General features: G+C 43.6%; 1 protein-coding gene across 1 annotated transcript in view; it reads right to left on the reverse strand.

The window, feature by feature from the left end:
• Positions 1-1,454: 1,454 nt before the first annotated feature.
• FCAR (Fc fragment of IgA, receptor for) overlaps positions 1,455-26,842 on the reverse strand; it is a 28,149-nt gene continuing 2,761 nt past the window's right edge. The window contains exons 3-9 of the mRNA XM_006868304.1: positions 19,799-20,083; positions 18,100-18,390; positions 11,685-11,850; positions 7,128-7,171; positions 7,009-7,044; positions 6,543-6,827; positions 1,455-1,816 (exon numbers count right to left, since the gene is read on the reverse strand). Coding sequence (XP_006868366.1) covers positions 1,455-1,816; positions 6,543-6,827; positions 7,009-7,044; positions 7,128-7,171; positions 11,685-11,850; positions 18,100-18,390; positions 19,799-20,083 — 1,469 coding nt within the window. The remainder of the gene's footprint in view (positions 1,817-6,542; positions 6,828-7,008; positions 7,045-7,127; positions 7,172-11,684; positions 11,851-18,099; positions 18,391-19,798; positions 20,084-26,842) is intronic.

Raw genomic sequence — 26,842 nt, forward strand, 5'->3', positions numbered from 1 at the left:
TGTTGGAAGAAGTGCAGCCAGGATGCTCCTTGGAAGCCAGATGGCCAGACTTCGGACATATTATCAGGAGGGATCAGTCCCTAGAGAAGGATATCATGTTTGGTAAAGTGGAGTTTCAAAGAAAAAAGGGAAGACCCTCTACGAAATGGATTGACACAGTGGCAACATCAATGGGCTCAAATGAGCAACGATTGTGAGGTTGGCACCGAACTGGGCAGTGTATCGTTCTGTTGTGCAGAGGGTCGCTACGAGTTGGTACCAACTCAGTGGCACCTAACAACAACAACAACAACAAATCAGAACTGATTCAATGGCAGTGAGTTACTGTGCTCTATAATTCATTTAGTTAGGCTGACTTTGACTTAGGATCCAGTTCCTCCTGCTAGAACACAGGCCCCTCGGACACAAGGCTAGTTGCCTGTTAGGTGAGCTGATTTAGCCATAGCCCCTGGCCTACACTGGGGACTCAATGAATGTGCAGAATGCATACGATTTCTGCAGTGTTTGGGGAAGCTCTAGCTGCGGTCAAGGTCAATCGTAGAGGGGTCAGTTACTCACCAGTAGAAGAGGTGGAGACTGTTGTTACAGGAGTGCTGTTTCCAATCAACGCTGGACATGGTGACAAGAAAAAAAGGAACAGATTTGCGTTTCTGCAAGTCTCCTCATCTATGTGTGTCTTTGGGTAGTTGCGAGGCAGTTAATTTTTGATGATGGCCCTTCTAACCAAATTTCTCCATTTTGGGAGAAATCCTAGTCTGTAGACCTGTAATTGAAGTCCTGGTATGGAGCTATTTAGGATAAGCATTTGACCACTGTAAGTAGCAAGGTCGGGGGTTCAAACCCACCAGTTGCTCCTTGGAAACCCTGTACAGGGTCACTATGAGTCAGAACTGACTCGAAGGCACTTAACAATATCAACAACAACATACCTCTGATTCTGGATCCATTTTGAAATGAGTTGCTAAAGATAAAGATTATAGCAGGGTTAAGGAATAAAGACTGCAGCGGTAGAGTTGAAGCACAAGGAGCTCTGGTAGCGTAATGGTTATGAGTTGGGCTGCTAACCTCAAGGTCAGCAGTTCGAAACTACCAGCACTTCCACAGGTGAAACATGAGGCTTTCTGCTCCCGTAAAGATTTACAGCTTCGGAAACTTTATTTCAGGGTCTCTATGAGATGGAACCAACTCCACGGCACACCGCCACCAGAGGTACTTCAGAAGAAAGTTCTGATGACCCACTTCAGCCATTAAAACCCTATGAAGTCCAATTCAATTTTGGCACACACATGGTCACCATGCATTGGAGTCTACTTCACAACATCTGGTTTGGTTACCTACCGCCTACACCCTCCGCCTCCCTGGTCCTTTGGTTCTTTTCCTCATGAATGACCAACTAGCTTCTAGGAAGGAAATGCAGTAAGGACCGGTATCTGGCAGCATTTTCTGAGTATCCCTTAGCCCACCTTTCCCATCATTGGCAGAGGTGGGCGTAGGGGTCCAGGGAGGACTAGAGGAACACTGAGGGTGTTCTCACCTGTGACTCGGAGCTCCACCGGTGGACTGGGGAAAGACCATGCGAAGTCGTTGTAAGAACCAAAGCATCTGTAAGTTCCTCTGTGGGCTGGCGTCATGGGGCCCATGGAGAAGACTGCCTGTTGTTTCCCGTATCTTTGTTGTGGGAAGCTGGATCTTCTTCCCTCCTTGAGTAGAAAGAATGTGTTGGTTGCAGTTTCCAGGCTACAGTGGAAGGTCACGCTCTCTCCTAAGATCACTTGAGGCCCAGGCTGCACCGAGAGGGTAGGTACATCATACATCCCTGAAAGGTAAAGACATCTTTATCTCATCACCTGTTAACTGTTATGTGTTGAATTGAGCACCCCAAATAGGTGTTGGAATCTTAACCCACAGTATAATGTGGATGTGATTCCAAGTGGAAACAGGGCTCTTGCTCTTGTGTGAACAAATCCATACCAATGTAGGTTGTAGCTCAAACCAATCACTTTTTTTCCCTTTTGGCAAAAATACACACAAGCATACACCATTAACAACCTGCAATATGCAGATGATACAACCTTGCTTGCTGAAAGTGAAGAGGTCTTAAAACGTTTACTGATGAAGATCAAAGAGCATAGTCTTTGGTATGGGTTGCATCTCAATGTAAAGAAAGTAAAAATCCTCACCACTGGATCAATAAACAACATTCTTATCAACAGAAAAAAGACTGAAGTTGTCAAGGACTTCATTCTTCTTGGATCAACCATCAACACTCATGGAAGCAGCAGTCAAGAAATCAAAGGACATATTGCATTAGGCAAATCTGCTGCACAAGACCTTTTTAGAGTGTTGAAGAGCAAAGGAGTGCTCACAACTGAATCCCTCTTTGGCAATTGTCCTAGGTCAGTGGTTCTGAGTTTGGTCCTTGGACCAGCAGCATTAACATTATCTGAAACTTTGTTAGAAACACACATTTCCAGATTTCATCTCAGACCCACTGTTTAGCCTCAAGTACTGTTTGCTGACAAGAAATCCCAGCAGCGGATAGCTTTAAAGAACTGAAATGTACGTCCTCAGTCTTTTCTGACTCATAACAACTCTGCTTAGGGTTTCCGAGGAGCAGCTGGTAGGTTTGAACCACCGGCCTTGTGGTCCACAGTCCAGTGCTTATCCTACAGCACCACAACAGGAGTCTGTTTATGAAATTAGAAGTCTGAATTTAGGGCACCAATTCTATTTCTGTCTGTTCACAGGGCAAATCTTTGTCTTAATTTCTTTAATCTTGGTATTCTTGGGTTCCTGGGTGATCTCCTCTTGGCCTCTAGCTTTCTTCTTTTGTCCTTGGGTCTCTCTGTGTCTAATCTGCTCTTTTGGTATTTCAAGTGTCATTAGGAGTCCTGGTGTGGCGCTGTGGGTTAATACACTGGACTGCAAGGTAGGTTTGAGCCACAAGGTCGACGGTTCAAGCTCACCAGCCGCTCATTGGAAATCCTATGCTGTTGTTGTTGTGAAGTGCCGTCAAGTCGGTTCTGACCCATAGCAACCCTGTATAGGGTTTCTGAGGAACAGCTAGTGAGCTTGAACTGCCAACCTTGCAGTTCAAACGGCTTTACAGTCTGGCGCATTAACCTAGTGTCACACAGGGTCATTATGAGTCAAAACAGACCCAACAGCACTTAACAGCAACAACTACACTGCAATGGGTCCTGGTGGTACAGTGGTTGAGCATTCAGCTGTTAACTGAAAGGTGGGAGGTTTGAGCCCACCAACTGTCCCTCGGGAGAACAATGTGACAGTCAGTTTCCGTAAAGATTATAGTCTTGAAAACCCTATGGGGCAGATTTACTCTGTGCCCTTAGGGTTGTGACACAGGGGGGGAAAACAGACCCCATCTTCCAAGACTCTGACCATTAGTCAGCCTTCAGGTCTAGAAATGAACTCACCCCCATGGTACAATTTTCAGCCAAACAATAGGGATGTCTGTAGGGGGGAAAATAACACCAAGGAAGTAGGCACACCTAAGAATAATCAACCATTTGAGATATGAAAACACAAACAAACATTTACCCAAGGACAAAGCTCTGAAAAGGAAGGGATGGAAACAGGAAACGCAGAGAGGAAGTAGGGTAGGAGATGTTACCTTGTGGGGATTGCAACCAATGAAACAAAAGGTGAGACTGGGTGAAGGGAAAACTGCTCTGTAAGCCTTCATCCAATTCACAATAAGAAGTTAACAAAAGTACATTTCAATGAACAGATCCCCATGATATGAAAATCAGGAAACAGGATTTGGTTTACTACAAGCATTGTGGGGTGAGGTGACCTTTCAGAAGTTCGTGCTGGATGAGGAGAGAAGGACCAGTTTCTCACTTGTCTGGGAGAATGAATCCCATCCTATAGGTACTGAGCACCTAGGTCCTCCTGTTGAGGGAGAAGGCCCCCACCCTAAGACCTTGAGGCCTAGGCATGAAGGAGGAAACCCCCCCCCTTAAGACCTTGAGGCCTAGGTCACACACAAAGGAAACTAACAGCCTCTGTTTTTGTAAAAATCTGCTTATCTAGGAACCGCCAATGAGAAAATAACAAGGTGGGCTTGCCACTCACCCTTTGTAATCCTGTATAAAGCTAGTATGAAAGCTATTTTGGGGAGCTCGGCATTTGAGACATTAGTCCACTGATGCTCTGCTGGCAATAAAGCCTCTTCTTTTAATATCGCTGGTATTCGGGTGATTTCTCTCTCCCGTTCGGGCATCATCTTCCTGCAGCACTGTAAACAGTGCAAACTTGTGTTCACTGAATCCAAGTGTCTCCAGACCTTAGCTTCCAAGGTTGTTTGGAGAACCAAAGGGTTCTTCCCTTTCAGAAAGAGTTCATTTTAAGGAACTGAAAGTGTTCCTTTAAAAATTGGTAGTTGGTAGGGGTTTTAAAAGCTGGTGAGCCTTAAACAATCAATAAATAAGGAGGATTCAGATGCAGACAGCACAGACCCGGTCAGGAGGCCAAGCCCCTGTGGGCCCAAGCGTTGTTGACCGTCCAAACCATATGCTCTGAGGATCAGACTCTAGCCACCTAGTAGACATAACAAACTGTCCCTCATCTGATTATTCAGTAATGCTTGTTAGTAATCTCATACATGAGCCCTGGATATCCACAGACAAATGTAAAAACTTTCCCTAAAAGCCGAGACTGTAAATTCCAATAAGCCAAGTCCCCCCACATCCAAAAAAAAAAAAAAAAAGCTAAAGAGGATAGAGAGAAACAGATGATATATGGCGGGGATAATAATCAATGTAATGAAACAAGCTATATGAATGGTTGAATGTGAAGCTGATGATGTGCCCTGTAAACTTTCACTCAATGCAAAATAAAAACATTTAATTAAAAAAAAAGCTGGTGAACAACCATCTGAGGTGCAACTATTGATCTCTCCCTATTGAAAGCAAAGTCACATGGAAGCAATGAGTCTGAGGGACGCATGGACCATTCGAACCCCAGCCTCCATGACCCCAGAAGAACTGCATGTCTCCCCACCACTATGAACAGCTCTGGAAAGGGTCACATTGGAAGAGCTTGGAGAGCATGGGAGACAAATATGGATGGAATAAAACTCAAAATCATAAAAAAAAAAAAAAGACCAGGCTTACTGGTGAGGTAGATACTGATGGAAGCCTGAGACTACTCCTTAGTAACCCTCAGGCCTAGAACTAAACTCACCCCCGGGGTTCAATCTTTTGCCAAACAATAGATAGGTCAGCTTGAGAACTAAGGTGTGCCTGACACAAGCCATGATATTTTCAATAACCTCATATGCATGTGAAAGCTGGACAGTGAATAAGGAAGACCGGAGAAGAATTGATGCCTTTAAGTTATGGTGTTGGAGGAGAATATTGAAAGTGCCATGGGCTGCTAAAAGAACCAATAGATCCATTTTGGAAGAAGTGTAGCGAGAGTGCTCCTTGGAGGCCAAGATGGCCACACTTCGTTTCTCATACTTTGGACATATCGTCAGGAGGGACCAGTCACTGTAGAAGGAAATCATGTTTGGTAAGATAGAGGGTCAGAGAAAAAGACAAAGACCCCAACAAGATGGATTGGCCAAGTGGCAGCATCAATGTGCTCAAGTGTGGCAACAGTAGTGAGGTTGGCCCCAGATTGGGCAGTGTTTCGTTCTGCTGTGCATAAGGTCGCTATGGGTCGGTACCAACTCCATGGCACCTAAAAACAACCACAGTAACAACATAAGATGAACAACAGCATCAACACAGGAGGTCTGAGTTCCATCAGACAATCAATCATTCAAGATCCAAAGGGCAGTATTCATCTGAGGACAAAGTTCAGAAGGCAGGAAGGGTTAAGAAAGAAGAGGTGGAAACAGGAACCAAGAGGTAGAGATGGGATGAGTGTGAGGATTACACTTAATGACATGAAATTAAATGTGTATGAACTGTGGAATGGAAAACTGATTTGCTCTGTAAACCTTCACCCCATTTACAATAAAAAGTTGTTTTTTTTTAAAAAGGAATCATAGTCCAACTTCTCCTTATGTTGTTCTTTCTTCTCTTACCTAACACAGGTATAGTTTTGAGGACATTTCCCAGTAATACCACATGCACAAAAAAATATCCATCTCAAAGTGTATCCTGGAAATCTGACCTAGGATAAATTTGCATAGAGGACACACTCGCTCTGAAGATCCTCTCATTCCTACACACCTAGGAAGGGGTTGGCTCTAAGACAAACTACCTGAGCAGGCCGTGGAAGGGTTTCAAGGGGATAAGGAGCTCTGGTAGCGTAGCAGTTATGAATGGGCTTGCTAACCTCAGGGTCAGCTTTTCAAAACTACTAGCTGTTCCCGCGGGAGAAAGATGAGGCTTTCTGCTCCCATAAAAATTTACAGCCTCAGAAACCCTGCACAGGGTCGCTATGAGTCAGAACCGAATCCATGGCACATAACCACCACCACCAATGAATGATACTGTCAGGATTCAGGCAGAGGAGAAGGCTTCAAGGCTAGAGAATGGGACCAGAAGTTTATTGTCGTCTCTTACCAGTTACCACCAGATCCAGCGTGTCGCTTTGCTCTGACCAGATCTTCCCACTTAGATAGATGCAGCTATAGCCTCCTGCCGTGTGTAATGTCATGGCAGGGATGGAGAATAGGACTTTGTTCTTCAATTCAGGTGACTTCTGTCTCTTCAAGGCAGAAAGTTGTCCCTTATAAAGCAGCTGGTACTCAAGAGCCCCTCGGATCCCCTGACACCAGATGGCCACTGGCTTTCCCTTGGGAATTATGGAATTGGGCTTGGCCCAAACAATGGGTTTTGAGAGAGCATCTGAAAAGGAATCAGAGACTGGAATTTCACACGGTCCTCTTCCCATAACTACCATCACCCTACTTTCCACCCAATGGTAGACCTCAAACCCTCCTCGCCATCCAGAACTCCATTGGTTGGCAGGTGGCTATTCAATGTGAACCGAGACAAGTGCTTCTGAGGTTTTGAAGAAGGGACTTACACAGCGGGGAGCTGATCACCTGGTTCAGACACAGCCCTGTAAGAGATGGTTAATGAGAGATGTTGCCCCACCCTCATTCACGCTTCTGAATTCCATCTTTCTTCCATACAAAAACTCACCAAGGCAGAGCAAGGAAGGGAGTGTGGATGGCATAACCCAGAGTCTATCAAGGCAATGTGGAGGATCTGGTTGAAGGTTAGGTCCAGCAGTCCAGGCAGACACACAGGAAGTGGTGGGTGATGCCTACCGCCTGTCACCACGGGGCTTTCACACTGATCTTTTGAACAAGTCCACAGCTCTTCCTCCACCTCTAACCACAGGGTCCAAGGGCTAAAGAGCATGGAAACTATGACACCGCTGACCACACCTGTGGTCTAGCTGATGATTGCTTGATCAGAAACTAATTTTTGGTTAAATTCTACCTTCTGGAAGGCAGACATTATGCCCAGGGAAGGTAGAAGGCAATGTACAGACAAAACCCTGAGAATCACTCAGTAAGGTCACAGAGTCCCAAGACTATCCTGTCGTAAACCAAAGCTATCTACTGAAGTCTTCTTTGGCCCTCCTCCCAAATTAATTTATCTTAGTAAGTAAAATAGAGTTCTAATGTGCTTCTGTAGTATAAACACTAGACTGCTAATCTCAAGGTCAAGGGTTCAAACCCATGATCCACTTCTTGGAAACTCTATACAGGGTTGCTATGAGTCGGGACTACACTTAACAACAATCACAACAAAGATAAGTAAACTACATCTGCCTTGAGCATTATGTTCTTTTACATATTTACCTAGGTGAGATCAGATTGACAACAGCAACTCACAAGCTTAGGTAGAAGCTAGGGGGCACTGAGACTGTGTAATTGTTGTCTCGGTTATCTAGTGCCTCTCTCACACAAGGTGAGGTCTCTAACAACCATACATTTCATTTCTCACAGGTTAGGAGGTTAGAAGCCCAAATTAGGGTGCCAGCTCTAGGAGAAAGTTCTGTCACCTCTGGAAGAAGGTCCTTGTCTCCCTTCAGCATCTGTGGACCCAGAATCCCTTGGCAATCTCCATGCGTCTTGGCATCATCTTCCTATGGATCTAGGAGGTTCTCAGTGCAGGGTCTCTGGGTCCAAAGGCTGGATGTCACTCTTGGCTCGTCTTTTTTCGGAGGTAGTCAGGTCCTTCTTTCTCTGCTTACTTCTCTCTCCTTGCATCGCTTGTATGATCAAAGGTGATGCAGAGCACACTCCAGGGAAACTCTCCTTACATTGGCTCAGGGCTGTGATGTGAATAAGGATGTTACATTTCACTAATACAGGGATAACCGATTGGCTGCTCACATCAGACCATATAAAGGAATGACTACATCACTACACAACTGCCAAATTACATCATCACATCTGCCGGACCACTGGGAAACATGTGGACATATAATATTTTGGAGTGGGGGTGGGGGCACAATTTAATCTATGAGAATGGTGGTGAGACTCTGCAACTTGAATGTAATCACGGTCGCCAAATCGTACATGTAGAACTGCTGTAATGGTGTATGACTGCGCCGTTTCCCACAAACACTTGAGAATCTGTAGGAAGCCAGAGCCTTCCAAGGCTCATGACTACCTTGAAACTAAACTTGCCTAGCAACAGTTACATCAGCACTAGAAACTTACAGGTGAATTTACCTGAGCCATTTCGGGGAAAAGGAAACTTGTGAGCTAGCCAAAACCACAATGACTTGGCAGATTTGCTCTATATAAGCTTGGAACTTTTTAATAAACTTTGTCACTTGCCATCAGCTTGTGTCCCTTACCTAATCACTTACTCCTCACCTCTCCCTCGAGTAACCCACGGTCGGAGCTGGAATCCGATAAGAATCAGAACAAGGAAAAGCTTTGCAGGGCAGTGATTTCCTTGATCTGGCCCCTCGCGTCATGCATGGTCTTATGACTTCTCTAACACCCAGAAAGGAGAGCTAGGAATGGAGTGTGTCCTTTGGACTCAGGGTCCCGGCACTGAGAACCTCCTAAATCCAAGAGACAGAGAGAACTGCAGAATCAGAGATAGTTAGGGATGACGAGAAGTTGCGATGGAGAGGAAGCACCCGCAGAAACAGGAGACGTGTGTAAGCTCGTGTGGTGGGCTAGCTACAGTGGTTGTGCAGCTCCACAGCGCAAGAGTGCCGGAAGCCTTCCTGGTGGAGTGGGGTGCCTCTGAGCACTTGTCAATGGAGCTAGACTGGCCAACCCATGTAACGAGAGAGCTGAGCCCTTAAATGCACACTGGTCCCTTTGAAGTGGCGGTTAAAGATGTCCCAAGTGTCTAACTTCTCCACACTGCTGTATCACTCCATCATCTCTAACACCAACTATCTCCCCCCACCCCAGGTTCCCTAATTTGCTGCAATAGCTCACAGAGCTTAAGAACTGTATTTATAGTTAAGTGGTTTATTAGGGAAGTAGCAGGTACAACTCAGGATACAGTTCTTGATCAGAACAGTTTCTTCTCACCGTCGGATGCTGGGCCCTGTATGGGGCCTTCTTGGGCAAGTGTTCCTGTTCTTAGCTCCGTGCAGTGATGTCATCCCGGTCTCTTGGTTTCTGCTGTCTCACATGATCTCTTTACCATTGCATTTTCATCCATCGTTGTCTCCTCTGTTACATCTCCCTCTCTCTCTGTCTCCTGGGTCCAGGAGGATTTCAGTGCAGAAACCATATTAAAGTGGAGGGTCAGCAAAAAAAGAGGAAGATCCCAATGAGATGGATCGGCACAGTGACCGCAGCTATGGGCTCAAGCATAATAATTGTGAGGATGGCGTAGGACTGGGCGTGTTTAGTTTTGTTGTGCGTATACGGTGGTTGTAAGTTGGAATCAGCTCAGTGATACCTAAGAACAACCACCTCAGAACTTAATATTCTTTTGGGAGTTCCTGGGTGATTCAAAGATTTAAGTGCTTGACTACAAGCCAAAAGGTTGGTAGTTGAACCCACCCAGAGATGCCTTCAAAGATAGGTCTGGTGTTCTGCTTCTGAAGGACCACAACCTTGAAGACCCCACTCTGTGTACGTGGTGTTCCCAGGAGTTAGAATCAACATGGCAATAAACAATAATCTCACTTTCAGCCAGAATGATGTGGTGAGTTATTTGTTACAGAGGTCTGCATGACTCCAAATGATACAACGCTACCTTCTCAGTTCAATATGGAGGTGGGAGAATGGGGAACTTGTAGGGCTGCGAACCACAAAATGCTCTGCAGGAGGAAGGGGAGAGTTTCTGGCCCCATAACGACTTACAGCCTCGGAAACCTGGGTACTAATGTGATGGCAGGGGGTTTGGTTTCTGGAATCCTAGTGTGGGGCTATAGGATTAGTACTGACCTGCTAGCCAAAAGGTGGTCTCCTCGGAAAATGCTATACAGCACTGCTATGAGTCAAAACTGGCTCAGTGGCTCTTAACAACCACAACAATAGTTCAATATTGAAGATTAATTTTCTAAGATTTTTCATATTATAAAATCTCCGTGTGGATGAACAAGCTTCATTAAATTGGAAACTGGCTGGCTGGCTGGCTGTGTGCCGTGGAATCAGTTCTCACTCATAGCGACCCTGTACAGGGTTTCCAAGGCTATACATCTTTATTGGAGCAGAAAGACTCATCTTTCTCCCATGGAACAGCTGGTGGTTTTGAACTGCTGACCTTGAGGTTCACAGCCCTATTTGTAACCACTACACTACCAGAGTTCCTTAAACTGGAAACTAGTTTCATGATGAACACTAGTCCAGACCCTCACCGAGGCTCCCAAGTTGCCAGACTCCTATCAGAATTTGCCTACACCCAGGTGCACAGTGGAAAAATCTTAAGCCCCAGAATGGTAAAATTATATAAATACCCTGTTATATAAAAAATATTAAATGGAGAAAAAATTAGTAGATGAAACAATGTTGTTGTTGTTAAGTGCTGTTGAGTCATTTCTGACTCACAGTTATCTTGTATAGGGTTTCCAAGGAGCAGCTGGTGGGTTTGAACCTCCAACCTTGTGGTTAGCAGGCCAGTGCTTATCCTATGGTGCCACACCAGGACTCCATGAAACACACACCAAGATATGATATGTGTGGTATGCTGTATAGGAATCTCATATAAATAGAAAAACAGAAAGGAAGAAATCTCATAGAATGATGGCATTCACTTTTTTTAGTTTATCGATGCATAAAACATAACTTAAGGATCAAGAGGGGATTTATTAAATATCTTAGGTGCTCATTTCAAAAAATGTGAGAAATAAATATTGAGGAGGAAAATGAAAAGAATATTTAAAAGCAGAGTGAAAATGGGAAATTATAACCACTGTTCAGGAAGACGGCATGGGAAGTCTATCGGATTGCCATAAGGAAACATCATTTGATGTGTTTGAATGCAGAGCGATGGGATGGGAAGTCTATCGGATTGCCATAAGGAAACATCATTTGATGTGTTTGAATGCAGAGCGATGGGATGGGAAGTCTATCGGATTGCCATAAGGAAACATCATTTGATGTGTTTGAATGCAGAGCGAAGTTCCTTAGAGGCTCTTTCTCTCTTGAGTCTTCCAGGTTGCTTTGTAGAACTCCACAAGTTCTGATTCATGTGTACTTTCATCTCCAGATCTCTACCCAGTGGCTATCAGGGGCTGGTTTAAGGGACCATTCTGTTGGACACTCCTGTTTACTCCAGTTTGGTTCAGCCAAGTCTTGTCTATTTTCCTTGAGTAGCACCTTACGACTGTGCCAATCTTCAACCAATATCACCAGGAGAGCCACAAGGACCAGTCCCGCCACGCTTAGCTGGATTACATTCTGCATTATGGAATCCCGGCCCATGGTGTCTAGAGACATAAATAAAAAAGAGAACTGGTTATTGGTCATGTTCCACCACATTCTAATCCCAGAGCCCGGAAATGGGAACTTATTTCCTTTATCTGAAAATATGGTCCCATTCTGACTTGTTTTCAATGATGTCATTGGCTTATGAGCAGCAAACTTACTGGTAAGTCTGGATTCCTGGGTGATGAATGGTGATTCCTAAGGGTGTCTCAGGGAAGAAAATGTCTATAGAGAGATTGTATTTGCCCCTCCCTTGGTGAGTTTACTTAATGCCTGATCATTTACTTGCAGTATCTCCAAATATACAGAACACTTAATTCTCACCTATACGCCTTCTTCACCCCATACATCAATTTCTTTTCTTCCCTCATACACGAGAAAGGGTACATCATTGTTGGTACCCAGGAAGTAGGTACTGGAAAACATGAGATCAACTTTATTTATTGTATTGAGTGATGCTTTGCAAGACATTGCTGCTCTCGGGATATTTTTGTCCTCCTTAATTTGCTACATGGACTATATGGACTCATGTTTCCCTCAGAGACATTTTATTGTCAGCTGCCTTCAGTTGCCTCTGATTTATGGTGACTTTATGTACAACGAACAACACACTGATGATCATTCGTATGTTTGAATCCATTGTTGTAGCTTCCGTGTACTTTGAGTGTCTCCCAACCTCGGGGTCTCATCTTTCAGCACTATATCAGATAAGGATGATCCATAAAGTTTATATTGGCTAATTTTCATAAGTAGATCATCAGACCTTTCTTCCTAACCTGTCTTGTTGTTGTTGTTGTTGTTGTTAAGTGCCATTGAGTCGGTTCTGACCCATAGTGACTCTGTATAGGGTTTCCTAGGAGCTGGTTTTAGTCTGGACTAAATTAGACTAGCCAATTTAAAGACTGGTGACCTCAGCTGTCCACTTAAAGGTGAATCCGCCTCACAATTCCATTTCAGTGTGTGTTGAAGAAAATCATTTAAAAGTTCTACTGGAACCTACCCATCACAGGTTCCAGTGGTATTTGAAATACCAGTTGTATAGCTTCTCATCAATCAGCCTGTGGTACTGGGGTGGCTTCTGTGTGGCTGTGATGCTAGAAGTGATGCTACAGGTATTTTCAATATCACTCATGCTGGACAGCTTTCAGCTGAGCTTCCAGAAAAGCTAAGACTAGGAGAGGTGGACTCCTTCTTTAACCACTGAAAACCTTGTGGTTTTCAATTTAGCCACTGAAAACCTTATGAGTAGCAGCGGAACACTGTCAGATAAAGTGCTGGAAAAGGAAAACATTATAAATAGCACCCGAATAGTGTCAGACATAGTGGCAGAAGATGAGGCCCTCAGGTTAGAAGGCACTCAAAATGTGACTGGGAAGAGCTGCCTCCTCAAAGTAGAGTTGACTGTGATGACGCAGGTAGAGTAAAGCCCTCGGGACCTTCATTTCCTGATGGGGCACAACTCAAACTGAGGAGAAATAGCTGTAAACATCCATTAATAATTAGAACACGGAATGTATGAAGTGTGAATCTCGGGAAATTGGAAGTTGCTAAAAATGAAATGGAACACATAAAGATCAATATCCTAGGCATTAGTGAGCTGAAATGGACTGGTATTAGCCATTTGGAATCTGACAGTCACATGGTTTACTATGCCAGAATGACAAATTGAAGAGGAATGGGGTCATATTCATCATTAAAAAAAAAAAAAAAAAAATTTCAAGATCTGTCTTGAAGTAAAATGCTGTCTGTGATAGGATAATATGCATACATCTAACAAGGAAGACCAGTTAATACCATTATTATTCAAATTTATGCACCAACCACTAAAATCAAGGGTGATGAAACTGAATTCTACCCATTTCTTCATCTGAAATTGATCACATTTGCAACCAAGACATATTGATAATTACTGGTAATTAGAATGTAAATGTTGGGAACAAAGAGTATTTCAGTATCTAGAAAATGTGACCTTGGTAATAGAAATAATGCTGGAGATTGCATGATAGAATTTTGCAAATGTAGTTTTTTAAACAACATGAAAGATGACTATACATATGAACTTCATCAGATGGAATAGACAGAAGTCAAATAGACTGTATCTGTTAAAGAGACAGTGGACAAGTTCAAGATCATCAGCCAAAACAAGGACTGATTTAGACTGTAGAAAATAACAATTGCTCCTATGAAAGTTCAGTCTGAAGCTGAAGAGAATTAAAATGAGTCCACAAGAGCCAAACTATGACTTTGAACATACCCTACCTGAATGGGGAGACCATCTCAAGAAGAGATTTGATGTATTATACACTAATAACCAAAGACCGGAGGAGTAAGAGGATGACATCAAAAACATTATACAGGAAGAAAGCAAAAGGTCATTAAGAAGATCAGAATGAAGAAAAAAACCAACTTGGGAGTCAGAATAGACTCTGAACCTTGCTCTCCAGCATAGTAAATGGAGAAATGAAGAATTCAAAGAGCTGAACAGAACATTTCAAAGGGCAGCTCAAGAAGACAAAGTCAAGTATCATAATGAAATGTGCAGAGACCTGGAGTTAGCAAACCAAAAGGGAAGAACACACTCAGCATTTCTCAAGCTGAAAGAACAAGAAAAAAATTCAAGTCTTAATTTAAAACATTAAAGCGTGCTATGGGAAAATATTGAATGATGCAGAAAGCATCAAAAGAAAATGGAAGGTATGCAGGTACGCAGACAGTCTCTACACCAAAAAGAAATGGTTAATGTTTGACCATTTCAAGAGGCTGAGTATGAACCAGAAATGACGGCTCTGAAGGAAAAAGTCCAATAAGGCTCCAGGAATTGACGGATATGAATTGAAATCTTTCAACAAACTGATGCAGTTTTGGAGCTACTCATCTGTGCCGAGACACCACACCACAATACTACAAACCTACAGATAACTGGTGGGAATGTAATACATGGAAGCCTCAAAAAGCTCATGGAAATAAAGAATTTGAACAATAATGGATCCCCCCACCACACACACAGTGTTTTAAGGCCCATTCATATGTTGTAGTTAGATACTGTCAAGCTAAGTCTTACTCGTAGTGACCCCCATGTACAACTGAACAAAATATGAAGGCAAGTAAAGACTCATTGCCACAAAGACAAAGAACTCTTTCTTGAACAAAACTATTAAAATGGGAGACTATCGTTAATTGACATATCCTCCGTCTAAGTCAATATACTTGTAACTGTTGGGTTTTCTTCTCTCTAACCCTTTGGACATGTTGCCAGAAGAGACCAGTCCCTGGAGAAGGACATGATGCTTGGTAAAGTGTAGGGTCAGCAAAAAAGAGGAAGACCCCCAACAAGATGGATTGGCACAGGGGCAGCAGCAATGGGTTCAAGCAAAACAATTGTGAGGCTGGCTCAGGACTGGGTAGGCACCTAACAACAACAACAACCCTCCCTTGAATAATTATGTGTTCTTTGATTTACGCCACATCAAATGGCAGTTTGGCATCATCAAAGAATTCAAATCATGTTCCTTGAGTTTGGGAGAAAAAAGAAGTCTGAAGGGCTAAGATCAGGACTGTAGAATGGGTGTTGCTGTTAAATGCTGTTGAGTCGATTCTGATCCAGAGCGACCCTGTATAGGGTTTCCGAAGAGCAGCTGGTGAGCTTGAACCACCAACCTTGCAGTTCAAATGGCTTTGCAGTCTGGTGCATGAACCCACAGCGCCACACCAGGACTCCGTGGAATGGAAGGGATAAGGCTTTCCAACAAAATTCTCGTGGGACTTACTACTCAAAGATTGAGTTCCATCACAAGTGCATTGTCATGATGGGAAAAATATATATTTGGTGTAATTTTTCTGGTCTTTTTCTTACCAACGCAGTTCTCAATTGTCTTAACACTTCTTCCTGATAAATCAGTTCATGTGTACTTTGAGGAAATCTATCAAAATGACCCCTTTAGGATTCCAACAAACAGTTGCCATAACCTTGTGCTCTGACCTCTCAGCCTTGAATGTAATTGCTCCGCCAGATCCTCTGGTAGTCCTTGTTTTGATTGCTCTCTGAATAGTATTAATAAATGCAATGCTGATCCCCAGTAGGATGCTTTCCACAACATCATCTCCATTAGCTTTAAAAATGCTTAAAAGACTGATAAAAAGACCAGCTCTTTAAGCAAGCTTGTCTTTGCACAACACTTTTTTCTTAGGATCCTTTTATTTTTTTAAGGCACTCTAACAAGATGGAGACAAGTGTTTTACTGAGAGAACTCGTTGTCCTCAGTCACCCAATGATCACAGAGACATGTTTCAACACGTTTTGTTTGGACTTGAACGTGTATGAACTAGACCCTTAGTAGCAATGCGTACTTTTAAAACTTACTCTCATGTAGTCTAGTTAATAAAACTACCTATCAACAAGTTAAACAAAGCTCATAAAGACACAAGATACCCAAGTTAAAGCCTGGTGACTTCAACTGTCTACATAAAGGTGAATCATAAACTCAGCCTCACAAGCCCATCAAAGAGTGTGGTGATATGGGTTTTAAAACAGGAAAAAAAAACCTATCAACTCAAGATTGATTCAAATTAAGCATTTGATATTATTAAATACTTAGTCTTGGTGTGGCACTATAGGATAAGCACTGGACTGCTAACCCCAAGGTCTGCAGTTCAAATTCACCAGCCACTCCTTGGAAATCCTATACAGGGTGGCTATGAGTCAGAACCAACTTGTTGGTACTTAACAATGACAACATCTAGAAAAGTTGGTAGGTAGATAGGCAGATACATAGAAACTCAGATTGATACATAGACTGGTGTATAGATATAGTAAAGGTGTGGATCTAATTGGATTGACGCAATCATGATGTAGGGCTCAAACACACTGACAATCATGAGGACGGCGTGGGACCAGGTGATATTTCATTCTATTAGACTTGATGGCAACTAATGACGACAACAACAACATGAGTATGGTGCTGGTGGTGTGACGTGGAGACGGTTCAAACTCAACGCGTCCCTGCGTGGGGTTTCCGAGGCTGTAAATCTTTATGAGAACAGAAAACCTCATCTTTCTCCTATGAAACCACTGAGAGTTTCGAACTGCTGACCTTGAAGTTAGCAGCCAGACTTGTAATCACTACACTACCAGAGCTCCTTACCATGAGTAAGGTGGTGGTGGTGGTGATGTGTCCTGGAGTCGGTTCCAACTCCTAGCAACCCTGTACTGAGTTTCCAAGGCTATAAACCTTTACAGGAGCAGAAAGGCTCATCTTTCTCTGGCAGAAGAGCTGGTAGTTTCGAACTGCTGACCTTGAGGTTCGCAGCCCGATTCTTAACCACTACACTACCAGAGCTCCTTTAACATGGGTATTGTTGTTGTTGTTGTTAAATGCCATTGAGTCAGTTCCAACCCACAGCAACCCTGTATAGGGTTTCTGAGGAGCAGCTGGTGAGCTTGAACTATCGACCTTGCAGTTCAAACAGCTTTGCAGTCTGGCTCATTAACCCACGGCCCCAAAGGTATAGCTATAGATAAATAGATGCTATTATGTTTCATCAAGTGAATTCCAACTCATAGTCACCAGTGAGACAGAGTTGAACTACCCCATAAAGAAGCAGATTGCTAAGTCTTTCCTCTGTGGAGCCATTGGGTGGGTTCGAACCACCAACTCTGGGTTAGTAGCTACGCATTTAACTGTTGTGCCACCAGAACTCCTTCTACAAATCTCTATCTAATTACATGCATGTACATACATTAGTGGACTAAGAATGGAAAGATTTCCTTAATTTGATAAAACTTGCCTAAATAATAAAAAGGAAACAGCATATAAATGGGAAATCACTTGATGGCATTTTATACAAACCTGCTGCCATTGAGTCGACTCCAACTCAGTGACTCCATGGGACAAAGACCTAGAGACAGATCTGTACCTAAAAAGATCAAAACCTAGGAAACCCCATGGGGCCGTTCCACTCTGTGCGAGAGGTTCCGCTAGGAGTTGGAATGGACTCAATGGTATACAATAACAGCACAGTTATCTTTACAGAAGCAAATCACCAGATCATTCTCCCATGAAACCCCTAGAGTGTTCAACAGCCAACCTTTCCATTAGCAGCTGAGTGCTCCCCCATTACAATACCAGAGATCCCTGAGAACCAAGACAACATAAAACTAAAGGATGGAACTCAAGATGGTATAAAAATGGCGGCATGCTGAGTCACAGTCTAGTGCACAGGGAGGCTCTAGAGCTGGGGTAAGATGTACCTACCTGGGACAACAAGCTCCAGGACATTACTAGGAGACGACCACACATGGGGGCTCATATTAAACCAGCCATAGCAACTATAGTTCCCTGAGAAGTCGTGGTTCACGGGACCCAGAGTGAACGTGCCTTGATGTGTCCCATTTTGATGTTGTGGCAGGTCAATTGGACTCCCTTCCTTTGTCAGTGAAAATCTGTCAAATGGGATGTTAGCTGACCCACACTGGAGGAAAATGTTCTCGCCCAATACCACCACCTGGCCCAGATCAGCTGAGAGGAAGGGTTCATCATACAAGCCTGAAAAAGAAGACCAGGAACTGTTAGTGAGAGTTTTCTTTTTCCATCAACCCTGCCCCCTGTGTTTGATGCCTCCTAAGAGAAGGGAAGATGTTGACCTTTCCTGCTCCCAGAATGGGAATTCTCCATAGAAGAATTCATGGGGAACATTCCTTTTCTTTTTTCTTTGAAAAAAAAAATTTTTTAATTGTGTTCTCAGTGAAGGTTTACACAGCAGGTTTGGTTTCCATTCAACAATCTTTACGTACGTTGTTCAGTGACATTGGTTGCATTCTTAACAAGGCATGAGCAGTCTCATCATTTTCATTCTGGTTGTTCCATTTCCATTCATCTAGTCTCCCTTCTCCCTTACATGCTCAGCTTTTAAAGTAATTGTGAGAGGGGCACAGGACTGAGCAGTGCTTCTCTCTGTTGCTCACAGGATCAACATGAGTTGGAACCAACTGGATGACACCTAACAACAACAACACTATAGGAGGAACCAGTTCCTGGAGAAGGACATCACACTTGGCAAAGTAGAGGATCAGCACAAAAGGAGGCAGACCCTCAAAGAGATGGGTTGACACTTCACTATGAGTCAGAACCGATTCAAAAGCACCTAACAACAAGTCAACAGTAAGGGAAACAGGACGCAAACTCTCCAGGCTATCGTCTTGAATTTTTTGTAAATCTAAAACTATTCAGAAGGACAAAGTTTATTAAAATTTATTTTTTAAAAACAACTGACCCCCTCCACACAGAGTAGACAGAGATGGGCAACTTGGACATTGGCTACCCAAAATGGGGGGAAGGGGGCTACAAAGGCAAGAAGTGACTGGCTTACAAGCTTTCAAGAGGGAACCTAGATCCAGAGGGTGCAGAGGAAGGCAGAATCTCCAGTGAGTAGTATCCAATCTGTCTAGGCAGAGCTGATGAAATGAAATGCAGATGGGTCTCTTGTGATACAATAGTGAATAATTGTTATCAGGACTGATTGTGAGGGTTGGACATGTAAAGGTAGATGTTTTATAGCAGGAAGGAAGTGATTAATTTTCCAGTCTAGGAGCGGAGGTCCCTAGGACCATCAACGGAGAAGAGCGGAGAGCGGGACCCTACCCAGAGAAGCAGTGATGCCTGAGATGGAGGCAGAGACGATGACATGGAGAGATGGAGCAGCTGGGGACTCTGGACTCAGGGAGGGAGAGGAGCTGTGTGCTGACGACCAGGGGGGCAGGCTTGTAGTGTATACCCTTTGGTTGGTTGATGATGCATGGAGGGGATTGTAACCATGGCAATGAAACGATATACAATAGAATGAATGTAAAACTAATGTTCTCCCATGTAAAGTATCATATATTTCACAATAAAACATTTTTAAAAAACAAACAAAAAAACAACTGAGGGCTGTAGATGCTAGATGTCTCCTTACCTGTCACCACCAAATCCAGTATGTCACTGTATTTGGACAACCCTTTATGGGTCCAATATTGGCAGCGGTAACGCCCTGCAGAATTTGTATCCATGGGGTGAATGATGAACTCAGACACCTCCTGAAATCCTAAGTTTTTCTTTACCACCTGGTACTTAGAGTTTCTCAGAATCTCCAGGCTGTACTGATAGGACTCAGGAGTTCCTTTGCACAGGACCTTCGCTGTTTCATTCCGAGGGATCACAGAGCTCGGTACGGCAGATATGGCAGGAAGTGTCCAGTTCCCTGGAAGAGAAATGGAACTCAGAGTTAGTTGTCATAGGTTTACTTGGTGTTTTATTTTCATGGAAATCCTTGTTGTTGTTATTCGGTGCCATTGAGTCAGTTCCAACAGTTAGCAACTCCATGCACAACTGTGAAGATGGTGCAGCTAACAACCGATAGATAGATGCATAGATCAATAGATGGATAGATGGATAGATCAATAGATAGATGGATATATGGATAGATAGATAGATAGATAGATAGATAGATAGATAGATAGATAGATATAGATAGATAGATACATAGATAGATAGATAGATAGATAGATAGATAGATAGATAGATAGATAGGATAGATAGAGAATCAACATATCTAGACCAAAACACTGCTTGGCCCTGCCCCATCCTTACAATTTCTTGTCATGTTTGAGTATATTGTGGCGGCCACTGTGTCATTCCTCCTTTTAGGACTTCTGCTATCACTCACCCTCTACTTGCCAAGCATGATGTCCTTTTACAGAGACTGGTTCCTCCAGATATGAAGATGCTCAGAGCATGTGAGATGATGTCTCACCACCCTCACTTCTGAGGAGTGTTCTAACTCCCCTGGTACCATCAATACTCTTCACCAACACCACAATTCAGAGGCATCAAGTCTCCAGTCTTCCTTATTCACTGTTCAGCTTTCACATGCATATGACGCAATTGAAAATATCATGACTTGGGTCAGGCACTCTTTCGTCCCCAAAGTGACATATTTGGTAATCCTTATCAGCATACAATTCTGCATGGGTGTGTGTGTGTGTGCACATGCATGTGTGTCTGAATACATGAATGAGTGTGGAATTTGTGAATAGGAAACAGATGGAAGAAGACACTTGAAATGAGGGCACTTGGAGACTGAGATAGTTAACACTCTGGGCTGCTAACCAAAAGGTTGGAGGTTCAAGTCCACCCAGGTGATATTGCATGGAGTTGGTTCTGACTCATAGTGACCCTGTACAGGATTTCTGAGGCTGTAAATCTTTACGGGAGCAGAAAGCCTCATCTTTCTCCCACAGAACAGCTGGTAGTTTTGAACTTCTGACCTTGAGGTTAGCAGCCCAACTCGTAACCACTACACTACCAGAACTCCTTAAGGTCACCCAGAGGCACCTTGAAAGAAAGGCCCGGTGATCTACTTCTAAAAAATCAGCCATGGAAAACCCTGTGGGAACAAAACAACTGGAATAGAAATAATGAGAGGTTTCACACACATTGTGAAGAATAGAACCAACTGAACAACCTGTGTAGAAATTGTTGAGTGTAAACCTGAACTGCTTTGTAAACCTTCACTGAAAGTACTTTAACATGTTATTTAAAAAAAGGAAGGAACGACACGGTACTCTGGGGTACAGTTCCACTCTGACACAAATGGAATGTGTGGAGCTACCATGAGTCCAAGTTGACCTTGCCCCAATGGTGGCTTGTGTGTGGGATGGGTGGGTGTGGGGAGGCAGGGTGGAAGCCTTGGAGGACTCATGTTGTTAATTGATCAAGACCACAAAATGTAGAGTGGCCAAGCCTGATTTGGAATGGGATTTGGAATATAATCTAATTTGGAAAGACCTGGGGACAAGATGTTGCTTCGTTTCTTGGTTACAAATCCTTCATGTTGAATTGGCCTTGAGCAAGTGGTTTTGCATTTTAAAGTTTAGGAGTCCGTGGGTGATGCAAATGACTAATAATCTTGGCTGCAAACCAAAGGATTGGTGGTTTGGGTCCAAATAATCAGTCATTGAAAACTCAATGGAATGCAGTTCTACTCGGATGCTTGGGATCAGCATGAGTGGGGAGTGACTCAAGGCAGCAGCTTGAATCCTGATACTGAAATTGATCAGTAGAGGTCAGGAGACTCAAAGAAAGCTGGTTCCCTTCATACAAGTGTATCATCTCTGTGTGTTGCCACGGTGTTTTCAGTATTTATTTGATCAACAGTAGTGGGGCTTTGGGTATCAATGTGCTCACTTGCGGCTCTTTTCCAGTAGACAGGGAGACAACAGGGAGCTTGCTCTTCCCCCCAGGACTGTTGTGAAGACCAGCTGGACAATAGTTGGCTGTGGGAGGTGTTGGCCGTGCCTTCTGAAGCTTGCTGATAGTCCACGTACTCATGCCGTTCATTCACCAACACACCGCACATTTGGTACTCCAAAACATATAGAGAGGTGCTTAAAGGAGGGGGCCGCCAAAAGTTTGTGGGGAAAATGGGAAGAGAGAATGGAATTTCCCATAATCCTTTTGAAGCCTCACCGTATGTCCTACATACAATGATATTGTTCTGGTGTTATTAATATCAGATGGTCATTTGCATAGTTCAATGTTAGGATTTATCAGGGAACCGAGAGCAAAAGGCAATGATAATGAAAATTTCTTAAAAGGAGGTATTTGACTAACATTTGAGCCAACTTACAAAGGAGTTGGACTAGAACCCTATCTGAAGGCAGAGACTGACCTACACTGGTGGTTCTCAACCAGGTGAAAGCTCACCTCTAAGACAGGACAATTGGACAATGCCAGGAGTCATCTTTTGATGATCACACTGGGGTGCGATGGACTATTTACATCCAGTGGGCAGAAGTGCTGCTCAACATCCCACAATACTCAAGACAGCCTCCTACACCTAATAATGAACCCACTCATTGCTGCAAAGTGGATTCCAACTAGGGGACAGAGTCCAGCTGCCTCAGAGGGTTTCCTACCCTGGAATCTTTTCAGAAGCAGACTGCTACATCTATCTCCCTTAAAGTGACAGAGACCTTGGTGATTAGGAGCCAAGCGCTTAATCAATGTGCCACCAGGGCATCTTCCACAAAGAATTACCTGGCCCCAAAGCATCCGTCTTGCTGAGGATGCGAAATCTTGACCTAAACAGACCTGGTTACTGCCTTCAAGGACCCAATGATGTGTGAAAAGTCAGATAACAATTATTAATTTAAAACACAAATAAACAACAACAAAAAAACCAAATAGCTACTTTCAACTTGATTCCTACTCATGGTAGCTCCGGTGTGCCGGAGTAGAACTGTTCCATAAAATTGTTCAAGGCTGTGCAGCCTTTTCGAAGCAGGCCTTACTTTCTTCTGAAGTATGTTTGGGTGGGTTTGAACCACTACACTAGACATGCGTTGTTGTTAAGTGCCGTCAAGTCAGTTCCCACCCATTGCTGCCCAGTATAGTGTTTCTGAGGAGCTTCTGGTGGGTTTGAACCCCATGGTCAGCAAACTGCATCACCAATGCTCCTTAATTACAAACACAAGCAAAAGAAAAGTAAAAATAGTTGTCATCAAGTTGATTCCTACTCATAGCGACCCCATACGTGCCACAGTTGAACAGCTCCATAGCTGATTCTCATGGCCATGACCTTTCAAAAGCCGAGAGCTAAGCTTGACTTTCTTCTAAGGTACATCTGAGTAGGTCTGAACCACCAAACTATATATAGATATGTTTTCTAGTCTTCCAAAATTACGGAGAATGAACCCTCCGGAACACTTGGCTGTGCTCATGAGGAACCTGTACCTAGACCAACAGGCAGTTGTTTGAACAGAACAAGGGAACACTGAATGGCTTAAAATTAGGAATGGTGTATGTCAGGCTTGTGTACTTTCACTATACTTATTCAGTTTGTATGCTGAGCAAATAATTTGAGAAACTGGATTATATCAAGAAAAATGTGGCATCAAGGTTAGAGGAAGACTCATTAACAACCTGAGATATGCAGACGATACAACCTTGCTTGCTGAAAGTGAAGAAGACTTAAAATGCTGATGAAGATCAAAGACCACAACCTTTGGTATGGGTTGCACCTCAATGTAAAGAAAACAAAAATCCTCACCACGGGACCAATATATAATGCCCATATAAATGGGGGAAAGAATGAAGTTGTCAGACTGTATTTTGCTCTGATCAGCCGTCAACACTCATGGACTGCCAAAAGAGCAAACAAATCTGTGTTGGAAGAAGTACAGCCAGAATCCTTCTTAGAAGCCAGGATGGCCAGACTTTGTCTCTCATACTTCAGTCCCTGAAGAAGAGCATCATGCTTAGTAAAGTGGAGGGTCCGTAAAGAAGAGGAAGCCCCCCAACGTGATGGATTGGCACAGTGGCAGCAGCAATAGGATCATGAACAGCATGATTGTGAGGTTGGCAAAGGACCAGGCAGTACTTCATTGTGTTGTCCATAAAGTTGTTATAAGTCGGTACTGACTGGACGGCACCTAACAACAACAACAACGACATATTCTTCCAGGCACATTGATAATCATTAGGAACACAAGTGTGACACACACTGGTGCTTCTCAGCCAGGAGAAATCTTGCATCTGGGGTTGGTTAGAATAGTGAGACAATTTGGCGCTTAACCATTTGTATTGTATAATTAGAGATCTTGATATGTGGTCTACAATATAAAGACATACAACTTGGAGACCTGGTAACAGAACTGATGTTTCAGCTGACATACGTGTTTGAGTAGGAATTAGCTAGGCGACATGGACAGTTAAGATTGAGCATTAGCACACAGCTTGATGATGGTAAATGATGTCACCAAAAAGTGCACACCAAAAAAGACCTGTTGGTAATTAGTTTGGAATCTATAATTTTGAAAAATAAAAGCAAATACAACAAAAATATATGAGTGGGTATATACATGTATGTGGAGTTCCGGTGTGGCGCTACGGGTTAATGCGCTGGATTGCAAAGTTGGTTGAAGCCACAAGGTTGGTGGTTCAAGCTCACCAGCTGCTTCTAGGAAACCCTATATGGGGTCACTATGGGTCAAAAACAACAACAATATATGCATGTATGTAGGCAAATATGAGAGTAAGTAAAAATGTACTGCTATTATGGTTCAAGTTCATACACGTATGGGTTTATTCCAAAACAAACATGTTTAAACATGTCTCTCCCATCCGTGGATGGCTGCAGACACGTCCACGCAGTGACACACTTGACTTGGACTCACCGCAAACCCCGACTCATAGTGACTCTATGCGTTTCCGAGGCTGCCTCGGATCCCTCATCATGTCTCATGGAGTGGCTGTTGGATTCACACTGCTGGCCTTGTGGTTATCATTCCAACTTGTAACCCAAACCCAGGCTTATGGGTCACATAGAGACTCGTGGAACCCACGAGACTCTGGGCCTTAGTCATCCTTCAGGTCTGGAAATGAGCTTACCTCTGTGATTCAAGTTTTAGCCCAACAGTAGACGCGTCTACACGATGAACAACAACACGGGAGGGCCAGGCACGCCTCAGAATCATCAAAAGGGCAGCATTTGCCCCAAGACAAAGTTCAGAAGTCAGGAAGGGCTAGGAAAGGAGGAATGGGAATGGGACATACAGGGAAGAGGTGGGAGAAGTGGGAGTCCTCTGTGAGGACTGCAATCCGTGACAAGACCCAAAATGTGTCTGACTCACTGAATGGAAAACTCATTTGTTCTGTAAACTTTTACCCAATTCACAACAAAACATTTGAAAGAAATGAATAGAATGTGGAAAATACCCCGAAACCAATGACTTCCCAGGGGACTTGCTGGACAAGGCAGATAGGTCTGTTTACAGGGTGATGGTGACTGGTTTTGGGAATTCAAAAGGGTAATCTGAATTTTCTTGACGGTCACAGGTCAATCACAGAGGCTTAGAATGAAGAAGTTTGAGGAGAGCTGGAAACTGCATGGCTGAGGAAAAGGCCAGGGAAGTTGCGCTGAGAAATTTTCCCATTGTGACAACGCACCTGCTCTTCCTTTGAAGGCAGCAAGGGCTGTCCTGTGAGAATTTCATTGAGAAATCTTACTCCATCTACCTTACAACCCTGATCTTGCCCCTTAAGACATCTTTCTATTCTTCAAACTCAAAGAACATTGAAAAGGAACACAATTTGAGTCCCTCAAGGATGCTTAACTGCTATTTGACATGGAATCGATCAGCCACCAACTGTGCAGTTTAAGGCGCTTTCAGGCTATGCTTGACTATAATTACTCTCAGCCAATCAAAACAGTTATGCTTTCAAAAAGGGCTGTGTTTATGTCCTCTGGATTGGTAAAGCACACTGAAGAAGATACTAAAGTCACTGCGGGTGAAGATCAGCGGGCCAGAAGGAGAAGGTATCCAGAGGGCTGAACACAGGCCAGAGAGAAGTACCGAGGGAACGAGTGAGTGCGATGGTTCGGTGTATGATTCAGCTTGTCCAGCTGTTTGGTCAAATACAACTCTCCATGTTGCTATGAAGGTATTTGGATGTGATTAACATTGAATATGAGTGGGTCTCATCCAATCAGGTCTGGGCAGTACATTTGGTTAAGCACTGGACTACTAGTCAAAATATTGGGGATTCAGATCCACCCAGAGGTGCTTCAGCCTGGTGATCTACTTCTGAAGAATCAACCATTGAAAACTCCATGGGGCATAGATCTACCCAGACACATATGGGCTTCCCAGGAATTTGGCACTGATTCAACCACAACTGACAACTCATTCAATCAGCTGAAGGCATGAAGAACGGAAACCGAGGATTCCCAAAGAAGGAAGGGCTCTGCCACAGGCGGTAACAGATCCAGCTTGAGTCTGTAGCCTGCCCCAATATGGACAGTGGATTCAAGACGGAACATCAACTCTTACTTAACTTCTCAGTCATCAGACCTGCCCTGTGAAGTCTGGGCTTGCCAGCCTCCACAATTACATGAGTCAGTTCCTTATAATGAAATCTCTCTCTCTCTCTCTCTCTCTCTCTCTCTCTCTCTCTCTCT

The sequence above is a fragment of the Chrysochloris asiatica genome, unplaced genomic scaffold, assembly GCF_000296735.1.
Source record: "Chrysochloris asiatica unplaced genomic scaffold, ChrAsi1.0 scaffold00116, whole genome shotgun sequence".
Taxonomy (NCBI): Eukaryota; Metazoa; Chordata; class Mammalia; order Afrosoricida; family Chrysochloridae; genus Chrysochloris; species Chrysochloris asiatica.